This window comes from Olea europaea, chromosome 4 (assembly GCF_002742605.1).
Source record: "Olea europaea var. sylvestris chromosome 4, O_europaea_v1, whole genome shotgun sequence".
In the NCBI taxonomy this organism is placed as follows: Eukaryota; Viridiplantae; Streptophyta; class Magnoliopsida; order Lamiales; family Oleaceae; genus Olea; species Olea europaea.
In genome coordinates this window covers 10,837,484-10,850,658 of record NC_036240.1, presented here as the reverse complement: position 1 = coordinate 10,850,658, position 13,175 = coordinate 10,837,484, and the positions used below count along the sequence as shown (strand labels likewise).

The 13,175-nt window shown below is 33.9% G+C and overlaps 1 protein-coding gene across 7 annotated transcripts; it reads right to left on the bottom strand.

Moving 5' to 3' along the window:
• Positions 1–162: 162 nt before the first annotated feature.
• On the bottom strand, positions 163–6,364 carry LOC111393624 (probable magnesium transporter NIPA1). 7 transcript variants are annotated; one of them, XM_023019244.1, is made up of 10 exons: positions 6,334–6,354; positions 5,854–5,932; positions 5,503–5,629; positions 5,008–5,064; positions 3,153–3,243; positions 2,902–3,062; positions 2,491–2,618; positions 2,242–2,379; positions 1,222–1,314; positions 163–739 (listed from the first exon to the last, which is right to left on the bottom strand). In XM_023019244.1, exons 3-10 carry the CDS (start codon positions 5,627–5,629, stop codon positions 560–562), a joined length of 975 nt encoding a protein of 324 aa, XP_022875012.1. In that variant the 5' UTR covers positions 5,854–5,932; positions 6,334–6,354; the 3' UTR covers positions 163–559. The 7 variants fall into 7 exon arrangements, with proteins under 7 accessions (XP_022875012.1, XP_022875016.1, XP_022875011.1 ...); XM_023019248.1 differs by lacking the exon at positions 6,334–6,354 and adding an exon at positions 6,004–6,325 and having other exon boundaries at positions 163–794; XM_023019243.1 differs by lacking the exon at positions 6,334–6,354 and adding an exon at positions 6,004–6,325.
• Between the last annotated feature and the right edge of the window lie 6,811 nt (positions 6,365–13,175).

The window sequence follows — 13,175 nt, the reverse complement described above, 5'->3', positions numbered from 1 at the left end:
AATTTATTTTCTTTACATACAAATTCAATGCTTGCAATCAAACACACTCTAATATTAAAAATATAGACTCCCAATCAAAAAGTCACTTAAGAGTCAGATACGTCTACACAGTAAGACTTTTGCATTGCTGTGTTTCCCCATAAAATAACTCAAATGCAAAGATTCAAGAACCAACACATGGGAAGAAAATTCAATGAATCAAAATTACTCAAATATTCAGCAAAATTGAAATCCCAAGATAATCCTCTAATCATATGAGTCGAAGATTGCATATGAAAAGTGGTATATCTCTCCAGTCGAGATGGACTGTGCTACACAAGGAATGAAAGCTATAACAAAGCAAATGACCAATTCACTCCAGATTTTCAAGCCACCACTAGCATTTCAGTTTTTTTCTATGACATATCTACACTTAAACCTTTCGAAATCTAAAACATGGAGTAATTAGTACGGCGCAGGGGTAGTGGTGGTTGTGGTTTCAGATATGAAAAGGTTTCAAGAATGTGGAATATGGTCCCCCTTTTTAAGTTACTTGTACTGACAGCATACTCTCATGAGCCTAAAATGTCCTCTTATTCACAATGAATATCACCATTGTCCTTGAAATTACCGTTAATGTCTCAAATCTCGATCTCCCTGGAACTTGAGAGTCTGCTTGACAGAAATACCGGGGATGATACAGTTGGGGTAGCTCCCATGTCCTTTGTTTTGTGGAGGAGGAAAGTGCCACAAAAGATGACTACAAAACCACACAATTCTGTCAAAATTGGCGATGCAGCTTGATGATCCCAATCCTAAAGTCGCAAAAGTTGTTGGACAAAAGTAATCGATAATTAGATCTCATAAAACCACAAGAGAACTAGTGATAAAAAGCTACTACTAATAATGTATGAGTAAACAATTTGATCCTTTGGCCTGTGAGTTATTGAAGCATAGTACAAAACATCATGGTAGTAGATTACCATATGCTCTTATTTGTTGTAATTTTAGCACAAAATTACTCTCTAAATAGAGGAGACTACAATATCATGCTTTTTAGTTTGCAAATATTAAGTGGAAACCATCGTAATCTTGAAGTAGATACACAAATTGTACAAGTGGGATAAGTGAGGAAGATGGCTCACTATTTCAATAGCAAATATTTTGTAGTGTGCACATAAGAACTTCATTAAAAGAAAAACTTTAATTTTCAGAACAAGACAAGGACGGAATTTGAATCACCTTAAACATTATCATGCTAGCTAAGATGGTGAGGCTTGTGAACATGACATAATATACAGGAGAAACGACAGCAGTATTATATGTGTCCAGTGCCTGCAAAGGTGAATCAAGGTTAAGTTTCTGAAAATAGGATACTACAAGTGTGAATAGGGAATTCAAACTATTTAGAAAAATAAGATATTGATCGTTCTAAGAGGAACTCCCAAGTGGTTGATCAGAAAATTTCAAGAAGGCAATCTATGTTTTTGCACATTAAATCAGTGTCAAATAAAGAATGTAACTATCAAAATAACTTAGATCCTAATGCTGTATTTGCATAATAGAAAAAGGCTACTCAAAGTGACAAAGGAGGAAAATGGATTATTTTTGTTAACTTTAGGTAACAGTCATAAAGGATCCATAAAGTATATAAAAGAACACCCCAAAGAAAAACAAATAATCAATATCATAGACATATGCCAAGGACTTGATCACCAAACTTAGCATTCTGCAGTAGAAGGGTACCAGCTACTGGTCATATTTAGAAATCAATATATCTCGAGGGATTTGGCGTATGTTGATAAATTCAAATTTATAATCAATAGATGTATTTTCTTGCTATCATTGTAATACGTCTTAATTTTAGGGGGAGAGAAAGGAGCAAGGTAGTGATCCAAATATTTGTTAGGCATCTGTTCATACTGGATCCACCACAAGTGGGAGATGACAAAACGTACTTCTGAAGTTCTACTGAAAAGATAGACAGTACTACAAATGACTGTTGTTTCTTCTCTCAAGCATCGATGAAGATTGTAGTCTGAATTCATCAGGACATTATTGCGTGGATAACTACAATGATGCTAAGACAGACATTCTACTTAAAAAATAAAATAAAATAAAATAAAAATATATATATATATATAGAGAGAGAGAGAGAGAAGGGGGATTCTTTATTTATAAAATGAAATAACACAAGTAAAGAAACCCCCTTTATCTGTAGGTCCATATGCCAAAGTGCTTCCAAATGAATCCTCTGATTACCTTGTTTAAATAGTTCAGCTGCACGAGACAGCAAAGAATCACGAAGAAAGTAAAAAACCACGTCTCAAAGTATTTAAACTGATTTGATCCTGAAAATGATAGCTTCAGAGCAATCCCTACTGCTTTGACAAACATCACCTGCACCAGAAACAGGGAAACCAAAGACAAAAGATATAAGAAGTGTTTGACATTTGGTATAGACAGACCTCTAAACTGGGATGGATAAAAGAACAGGGAGAATAAACCAACCGTGAGAGAACCCATAAGAGAACAAATCCCAATATAAACAACCATATGCGTTTGTCCATAGCGTGGCACATACCGAAAAATGAGAACGAGAACAAGAATCAAAATTGCACAAGTGTAGATAACAAAACCTGTCAATCCCAAGCCAACTTGTTGGATCAGCTCAAATAAAAGATGTAGATCTTCAGATGGAAATAGTAATGCATCTCGAATATGTTTAAAGAGAGAAAACAGTGACGTGATTCATAAAAGTAGTGACTGTGCACAAATTGATTCCATACTCAAAGACTACGACATGGGGTTATGATCCATTTCATGGGGTTTACAATGTAGGTAAGTACTTTTCTTATAGAAGTTTATACACTAGAAAGTACAATGTGATAAAATCACAGAAAAACGAAAACCATTTATTACCTGGCTCTGTTGCTAGGGACCATACTTCCTTTACTGATTCAATTTTCTTCTCTACCGGAGCATGTAAAACAATAGTGGTGGAACCCACCAGGCAGAGAATACATCCAACCACACCAAAAATGTGCAATCTCTCATCCAAAATGAAATGAGCTAACACTGCACTGCATAGGAGAGAATATGAAAAAAATTCCAGTCATTATTTGAATGAGAAGGTTTTTTTAAGATTTGGGCAATGATGCCAGACGGTATACCTGAAAATGATACTTAAAGCTCCCAATGGAGTAACAAGGATAGCTGGAGCATATGCATAGGCTGCAAAGTTTGCTCCCTCCCCAACAATCACTGTCAAAACACGGAGAATTAAAACTAAAATAAGAAGAATCTTAATTATCATATGACTATAGGCCTAAGTCAACATTATAGAATGAAGTAAATGTACAATAATTCGATAAGATTCTCCAGGCTTGTAGTAGGAGTTGGATCTAAAGTATCATAAAATATATAATTTGGCTCACCTTTGCAAGGAAATAGCACCTCATAAAAGAAACATGAAACTGTGGAGAACTACAACACACCCCTTATATGTTAAGAAATATGAAAGCTTAAAATTATCTTGTTATTTATCACAACAAAAGACATTCAATTTCTCCCCACAGCCAAAGGCACTCAGTTCACTAGACATTTGCATTTTAACAATGGTTATAAACTGTGATGGAATCCAGTGGCATGGGAAGTTTTTAATGACAGTTGTAACAGTCTCTAAAAATTGTAAAATACACCATCAAGGAAAACATTTACATGATAATACCTGCAAGCTAGAATAGAAATACGTCATCAAGTTAGATAGCATATATTCTACTTACCAGTTGAACAACTTCAATACTGTTGGTATAGACAATGACTTTCCTCTATGTGTAATAACTAAACCCTCAATGATGCATCCCCTAAGAACTATTGAAAACCATTAGTCAAAATCCTGATTTCTTAGGTGCATCAATAAGAATTATGTTAATTTCTTATTTTATTTTGGTCTTAAAAGTCAACAGCATAAAAATTTCTCCGCAGAACTGGGCACAGATGGACCATGTGGAACAAGTAGACACTGGCAGAATAGAATTTTCCAACTACAGATTGCTGTTTCTATAGTCACTCTTTATTAGAAAAGATCAATATTCAAAGAAAAGTTTTTATTTGTAAAATATTATTAATCAGCCACTTGATATAGAGAATTCCAAAAGACAAAACGGAAGAAACGAAAACTATCAGAAAATGTGGGATTTTATTTTATAGGAAAATAATCAGAAAATATGCATATAAAGGGATTTGGTCTAGCCTGGAGCTCATCGATTTCTCCAAACGCTTAAGGCCAGAGCCTAAGATGGCCATTAGTATGGCAAAGTTCAACCTATATACAAAGTCCAGCTTTAATTTGAGTGAAGTGTAAGCATTTTCATTTCGAATACCATAGTTAAATTACATATCAATATTTTTGCAATAATAACTAGTGACAAAGAAGTTCGATCCTCAAAAGCAAGAACTCAAATGAAGTTCCAAAAAAAAAAAAGGTTATTCAGATCTTCAGAAAAAATTCAAAGCACATAACTCTTGTGTCATGAGCTGTAAATTAGGAGATGGTCGAGTAAGTTAGGAAATGTACATGACTACATAGATGGCACCCACTTTAGGTCAGGAATATGATTGGAGAGGAACTGTAGTCAGTCTATTATCTCTTGTACATGGAGATTGATCATTGCACTGGATATAATTCATGTATTAGCTCTCGAGAGATCAAAGTCTTAACCAAAGAAAATGGATCATTTCATGGGGCATATGTACTGAGAAATGTAATTCTTTCTTTTCCCCTGTAGTTATGTATCTAAACCCAAGTAGAGTGCTACTTTCATAATAGACTAATTGCCTGGAGAATCAGTCTACAAGGATTGGTTTTATCTTGATAGATTTGGGGAAGAAAGGGAAGAGATTAAAAAACTTGATCCATCGTACAATACAATATCATCTAATAGTGCATACTAAACATACACCAAATGTTCAAAAGAGACAACTAGTTTTCAAATTTGATCGAGATTGGATAGCAACATTTCTTACTTGTAATCATCCCAGCCCACCAACAAGGTTCCAGCAGGTATGCATGACCTCCGTCGCCTGAGCAAAGTATCCATTATTAACGAGACTACAAAAATTCCATTAGTGCAACGGGAGGCAAATATTTCAAGATCATAATCCCAAAATTAATATAGCCAATACTAACAAAACTCTGAAGCACGTTAACCATACATCATGAATGTGAAATCTATTAGCAAACAGTCGTGCAATATTCTGAATTCGACATCTCACTGAAACATTTTGGTACAAGCTCATGTGAATAGTTTGGAATTGCTTCCATCCATAATATTCCAAACTGAACTTTTCATGCATGCGACCCCAGTTTGGTATTTGCCAAAACTTATGATCAATTATTTCACCAAATTATACCAAAAATATTTCAGTAATAATAAATCAAATAAAAAAATCTTTCTCATTTTTCATATATATCTAAAATCAAAAGGGTAAAAAAGTCAAACGCAGAGGAAAAAAATTAACTTGCTCGAGATCCATTAGCCCCGGCCTTTTGAAGGCCTTTCTTCTTTATGATGAAACTGGACCCAATGAAAACGCTTGATGATATGGCTAAAGCAAGTCCTCGGACATTGTCCGATATTCCCCCCATTTATCAAAAATGGAGGAGAAAATCAAATACTCTCATTTTTCATATATATCTAAAATCAAAAGGGTAAAAAAGTCAAACGCAGAGGAAAAAAATTAACTTGCTCGAGATCCATTAGCCCCGGCCTTTTGAAGGCCTTTCTTCTTTATGATGAAACTGGACCCAATGAAAACGCTTGATGATATGGCTAAAGCAAGTCCTCGGACATTGTCCGATATTCCCCCCATTTATCAAAAATGGAGGAGAAAATCAAATACGTGTGTCCAAAATCCCCAAAGCCAAGTTAAATATACTATGTTATAGCTCCTGCATTCAAAAAAATGAAAATCATTCAAAAAAAAAAAAAAAAAAACCTATAAAAACGAAAAGAAATAAACCTTCTTGGTTTTGTCCTCGCATGCTCGAGATGCGATTAAACGCGTAGAGCTTTTGGGCATTTCTAATATAGAAAAAAAAACGTAAAATCTAGAAATGAATGATTTGATTTATGAAATTCTGTATTTCCAATATTTGCTATGCAAACTCTTCGTTTTCGAATCGTGTTCGATGTTAACCTCTCTCTCTCTCTCCCTCTCTCCCTCTCCCTCTCCCCTCCTTTCCCACTGTATTCTGCAGAAGAAGGTAAGAAAGAGACTGTGAGAAGAGAAGAGAAAGAAAGTGAGAGAGAAGGGAAGGGGTAGGGATAGAACGAACGGTAATTCCGTTACCTTCCACAATTTATGGGTGGCCTTCAATTCCCGCCTTCATTCTTAAATGACTAATGTTCCAATTTATATCTCGGGGAAAGAACGATTACAAAATCCACATTTCTCGTTCTAAATATTATATTAAGATTTAGGGTGAATAAAAAATGAATTGAAATTTTGATTTTGAAATTTAAGTTCAAGTAATTTAGATTTCGACGTTTCAAAATCGAACATAATTGTTTAGTTTAGGTTTCCAATTATAAAAAGCGATTAGAAGTCAAACTGAATTGTTCGTCTACTTTTAAAAAAATCTTACTTGTTATACCAAATATATATTATTTATTAGTTCAATTTTATTTTCAAATAATTTAGTAAATTACTTGTTAGAGGTTTTTATTCAATATTTTGAAAATCGATTCGGACATTGACCCTGAGAGGATCAAGGGTTGGAGGGTTGAATCAGGACGAACCGAGAATAATATAAATAATTTAAAACTAATTTATTGATATGTATCCAGTTAAAATTTTATAATAAGGGAAGAGTGTAATTGATATTCATTATTTAACTTTTAATAATAATTTTAATACTCATTTCACATTAAATTAATATTAAAGGGACTCGAATGCAACTAAACATAAAATAAAAACTATATGGGCTACATACTAAAGAGAACTAAATGGGCCCAAATATTCATATATGCTCCAATGCAAAAAATCTAATTCCCAATTTACTATGTGATGGGAACGTTTTTAAAAAATAGTACGGGTATGTTTGATTGGTTAATTTTTTCCATGGAAAATGGAATTTATCTTGCATTTTCTAACTTTTAGTTGTTTGATAGGGTTTAGTTTTCCATGGAATTTAGATTCTTGGTTTTATTGGAAAGTGCAATTTTCTTGCTTTTGTATGGTGGGAATTGATTTTCCCAGTTACTGTTCAAGTTTTTTTTTTTTTTTTTTATTTGCAATTGAAACAAATTTTAAAAATTATTGTAAAAAAATATTTTCCTTTAATTGATAATTTTCATGTAAAATAAAGACAAACGAATACCAAAAGATAGATGATTTTTTTGAATTTTCTTTTTTTGTTGGCAATGGAAACAAATTTCATTCTCAATACCAGTAAAATCTATCTTTTTAATTGACAATTTTCATGTAAAATAAAGTCAAACGAATACCAAAAAACACTTTTATTTCAACATTTTCCACGTGGAAAAGTATACCAATCAAACCCAATAATTTACAATTCTCAAAAATACAATTTCTAGATAATTCAATTCACTGAAATTCTTTTTCAATTTAATTCAATTCTATCTTTACAATCAAACGGACCCTAATTATAATATTAATTATTTTTAAATATACCAACTTCCCAAAATATAACCTGAAACACATGTTGTAACTAGTCCAATTTGATTTTAGCCAAATTCACGTTTTGCATTTAATGACTTTCAAAATCAGACACGAATTATTAATTCTTTGGCACATATTATATTTTGAAACTTCATCTTCTACAAATATAGTTCAAAATACATTTTTTGGAGGAATAGTTGCTAGTTTTGATTTCTATTTCGCACTTGATATGTTAAATTGTTCTTTCGAGATTTGATTTAATTAGAAGATGATTTGCAAGAAACATATCTGTATAACGTATTTGGTAATGGAATGGGAGAATACATTTTTGCAAAATTCATCTCCATTTTTCTGTGTGTATGATCTCTGTTATTTGAATATATACATAACGAATTATTTGATTTTTGTGAAATTGCACAGGAACACGATGGAATCTGGCATGGAATAAACTTCTGCAGGAGATCTATGAATGATCAATTCAATGTCTTGGTGGGCGATTTCGACGAGAGAATCTGGACGGATAATTTTGATTACAATAGGAAATAACCCCATTTTAGGGATTTTTGGGTTAATTTAGTCAGCTAAAGCTTGCCTGGTGGCCCTTAATTTAAGGCCGCGTTTGGTGGAGTAACTTTAGCAACGTAAATAAATAGCCTATTTGATTTTGGTTATCTTTTCACATTTCTATTTTTACTTTATAAAAAACAATATTTATGGTAAAAAAAAATGTTGAATAGTATATTCTAAATATTTATTAAAAGGTAGGGGTGTGGTAGAATTTCCACTAAAACAAAACCTACATTCTAAATTATACCTATCATTCGTATCCTTCCTACCAACATTTTGAGAGGGCAACATCGCCTTTAAACTGAGAGAAATTTCACAGGTTCCTTTTCATTTATTTTCTTGCATATCTTTGCAGATTTTTGGGCACCATATATTGCACAAGATAGGTTAAGGTAAATGAAAGAAGTTAGTAGTTAGATGAAAGATCCAATTTTTCTTAAAATTTTATTTTTTACCTTCTCAAAAGCAGTTGAAAAACCTGGCAAAATTGCATTCAGGTTGTCGATTTCTAGTTTCCCATCCGATTTTTCGATTTTTTGGCCGCGTTTTATGGGCTTTTAGAATCAATCGGACCTGTTACCCGTCCATTTTTCGATTTTTCTGGTCAAATCAATCGGTCTAGTCCAATTTTTATAATATTGGTTTTATTAGCTTTTTAGGGAAATAATAATTTGTGATAATATTTTTAAATCTATTTGGAAAAAGAATGAATTTGCAAGCTTAAATTTTATGGTTGAAAAGTTATATTAATCTTATTACGCCTCATCCTATGATGTATCCTATCACTGGTCAAGTGGCGGACAAATAAGGACCTACCTAAGGTTTGCAATCTACAATACTTCCCTACCTTACCCACTCGAGGCTATCAAAAAGAGGAAGCTAGAGTGATGCCTTCACTTAAGATGAGGCAGCATGTAGAGGTTAAAGCTTCATGACCAAGACAAGGTGTCACAACCTACGGCAAACTATTTTCGAATAGATGGGCCTTTTATTTATTAAGGTATCATCCATAGTTTCGCCTCATCCAAGCGATCATCTGTACAAGATCTTCTATATGATTGATTGATTTAATGTCTATGCGGTAAAGGTCTTTCAGTCTAATTTTCAAATGTTGGATGAACCTAGAATCGAAGATGTAACACCTACAATGATGCTGCATCAGCCCCCAAGATGAGATCATGTGTCATTCATTCAAAGTTTCTTATCATTTCTGCTTAAGCATAATGCCTCTTCTGTTGTAATTATCAAGCCCTCTTTAGGTCATTCGAGATAGCTATCGGCATGAAGGATGGAGTGATTGATGCAATGGTTGAAGGCACTGTAGATGGAACCTTTGAAGGGGATAGAGAAGAGAAAGCAGTAGGAACCCTAGAAAGTTTCTTTGAGTGAGATAGCTAGATTTCCATGATAAGCTAAAAGAAGAGGTGCCAACAACCTCAATTTTTATCTTTTTCTTGGCTAGGGATTGCTCTGCCTCATAGGACCTCATCTTTTGGAAGCTCCTTGCTCGTCCTCTCTAACTGATCCCTCTGTCGCTTTCAAGTAGAGATCAAAGTCATAAGGTCTTTAGCCATCGCCACACTTCAATGAATTGAAGACATATCAGGTTGGAGGACCTTCTTATCAAAATTTTTTGCTAAATAAATCGAAGGTCGGCATAAAGGAGTGGAAAAAGTATAAAGCTAACTGAGGTGAAAATGACAAGCACCTTTGTGATCCATCAAATGATTAAGGATGAAGTAGAGGTTCTTCTTTATGAATTCAGAGTAATGGCAAGCAGAATGGAAAAGCTGATAAACGATAGGGATGATGTCATACCCCTCGAAGATTTCACAATGAGGAGATCTTGTAAAGAAGATAAAATGAAAAGTACAAAAAATAACTATCCTTCAAAAGTCTCCCATTTGCCTAACACAAAATCATGACTCCTTTCATTTCTTTATGGAGCTCGGCAACCTCATCAAAAAGGAAAACTCCTAGTAGTTAGATAGTACCACCCCTTGAAGCCACTAAAGGGCATATGCTTAGCCAGTGTCATCTCGTGCCAGAGTATTCATGACACAACCATTTGGCTCTAAGCATTAGAGTTCAGTTAAGCTGAAGCTAGGCTGTATGGATGAGTGGGTAAATGAAGCATGGCTTTCAATATATCCTCACTGATGGCCACACAGCTTGGCCTAGGATAGCAATCGGAACTAAGAGCTCTACAAAGTTCGAGATTCTATGAAATTCTTGAAATTTGTCAAGTATAGTCGAGGCCACGTCAGATGCACCCCACTTGATTGAAATATCTATAGGGCCATTAGGCCTTTTTCATATGTTCTACCGGACCTCACCATAGCCCAAATCTCAGCATATATTAAAGTAATTAGGATCCTAACGATTTATGAAACTATGGCTCAACTCTTCCTTAACCATGCTCTCATAGGGTCCTAGAAATTCAATTATGACCGCAATAAATGGTATAGGTTTTTCTACTCGTTATACCAATGTACTAAATTTTACTACATGATCTAAATCCTAAACTCATATCTCTATTTGTAAAGAATTCACAAAAATCGTCAAATTATTGATCAAATAATTTAATGCATTCAACTTATAGCAAAATCAACACATGAAAAAATTTAAAACTAAGAATCTTAATAAGAGAATGTAAAGGATCCCAATTGATTATATTATTCGCCTTAACAATAAATTTAACTATTCATAATGTAAGAAGAAAAACAATTAATTGTCTTCGAATACATCACTGAATTTGTAAGAAAGATGTAGAAGAAAAAGTAGAATTCTTACACCAAGATCTCCTTCCCCTTCCAATGAATGCTTCAAATCTTCAATTGTTTGGTGTTATTCCTCTTGAATTTTTCTTTTGAATCTCCCTTTTTGTTGTCTTGCCTCCAATGTGCGAAGAATCCCTTTAAAAGTATGAGAAAAATGTATCATAGGTGCTCCCTCCGTTTGGTGTAGAAGTAGGGTTTTTATGGACTTTAAAACGGTCCAAAAACGCGCCCTAGACGACCCAGACGTAGCGTTACGTGACAGTGCCTAGGCGCCGCGTCAATTTAAGGACAACGCCTAAGCGCTATGTCTGCAGTGCTTAGGCGCTGCCTCTCGGATTCAAATTTCAGTTTTTCTTCAGTTTTGTAGCGCCTAGACGCTATGAATGCAGCGCCTAAGTGCTGTCTTTCTGCTCCAATTTCCTTATTTTTGATCTTTTCGTCTGCTTTAGTTCTTTCTTTTGCATCGCCTTTCCTAATTTTCAAAACAACACTAATAAACACATCAAAAACGTTCTATATTCATAAAATCTAGCAAATAATCAAGCTAAAATTGTGCAAAATTCATGAGCGAAACAAACTTATCAAATATCATCAAACTTAACAGTTTGCTAGTTCTTGAGCAAATAAACACACCAAACAATAAAATCATCCAAGGACGATACATACAAGCATGCAAAAGATAATTGGTTGGACAATCAAACTTTTTACTCCAGGATTCGAGATTTTGACGTTTATTCCACAAACATGCTTCAAGTCACAATACCAAACCAATATCTACTCTTCCAATGCAAAATCGACATGTGTGTGTGAAGAATTAAGAAATCAACCATGACTTCACAAGTTGTTTCAATTCCCGACTCTCTGTTGTTAAATGTACCTTACATTTCTCGTAAGACTCACTCACCCCCAAACTTACACTTTTTCATTCATTCCCAGTGTGTAACTTAAGGTTGAGTATTTCATTATTATCATCACCATCTCGAGTTCAGGTGGACGTTACTAATTGTAAGTCAACATTTCAGTGAACAGGGATTCTCCAATTATTTGATTGCATTGATCGTCACGACTCAACTAGCTAATTATCTTTTATCGAAAGTAAAATTCCCTCAATAAGTGTTAGGGCTTAACCAAGGTATTTAGTGTTTTTGCTCTTTTTATGCACTTGTTTTTCACAAGTTATTTTATTTATTTATTATTATTTTAAATTCTATCCATTAAGCTTTCTAAATGACTCATGTAGCAGGCTTTAGACCAATGACTCTCAAATTAGATGATTTTAGGACACCAAGTTTTAAACACTCTTACAGGCTTACTGACCCGAGTCAAAAAGGCTTCGAAGAAAATACCTTGTTTTTCGAGTACAACTTCATCTCTGATTGCTTTCTAAATGACTCCTGTAACGATTTTTAGGTCTATGACTTCCAAGTCATATGAATTTAGTGGACTTTAGGGCACCAGATTTTAAGATACCCTTACAGACTTAATCACTCGAGACATAAAGGTTTTAGAGAAAAGATTAAAATTTTCAAATATATATGCCTTGATTAGTGCAAGGCCCTTATCACACACTTATTCAAACAAATCGATCTCCAACTTAAGATTCTCATCTAGTTTTGTCATGTTAGTCTAAGACAATCCATACATAAGTTTTTACATATGAAATCCAAATTCACATCCACATCTTTCAACAACTATAAAGTCACCTTCAAACTATGCTAACTTTGGTCTAACAATAAATAACTTACTATGGTTTAGGTAAAGCATATATGTCCAGTTAAATCAACATATTTAACAAATGAATCGACTCGTTTCATCACAGTGTCAGACTCAATTCTGGTGCACGTATAATATCGAGTTTTACAAGGTCAAGCTTCAATCAATCTAGCATGCATCATATCCATAGTTCATAAATCAACACCAAATCTCAAAGTAAAATGTAATTGTAAGCCAAAATATCCAACTAAAAAAAAAAAAAAAATTCAGGCAGGCAATTAATAATAATACACTCCTCCAAATTTAAACTAAACATTGTCCTCAATGTTAAATTGAAGGAAAATGAGGAGGACTTCCTTGAAATGTCAGTATTGCCTATGATATTGTGATGTCTTGGTGTTGCATTTGATTGACTTTTCTTCCATCTCCCCCAAACTTGAGATTTGTCCC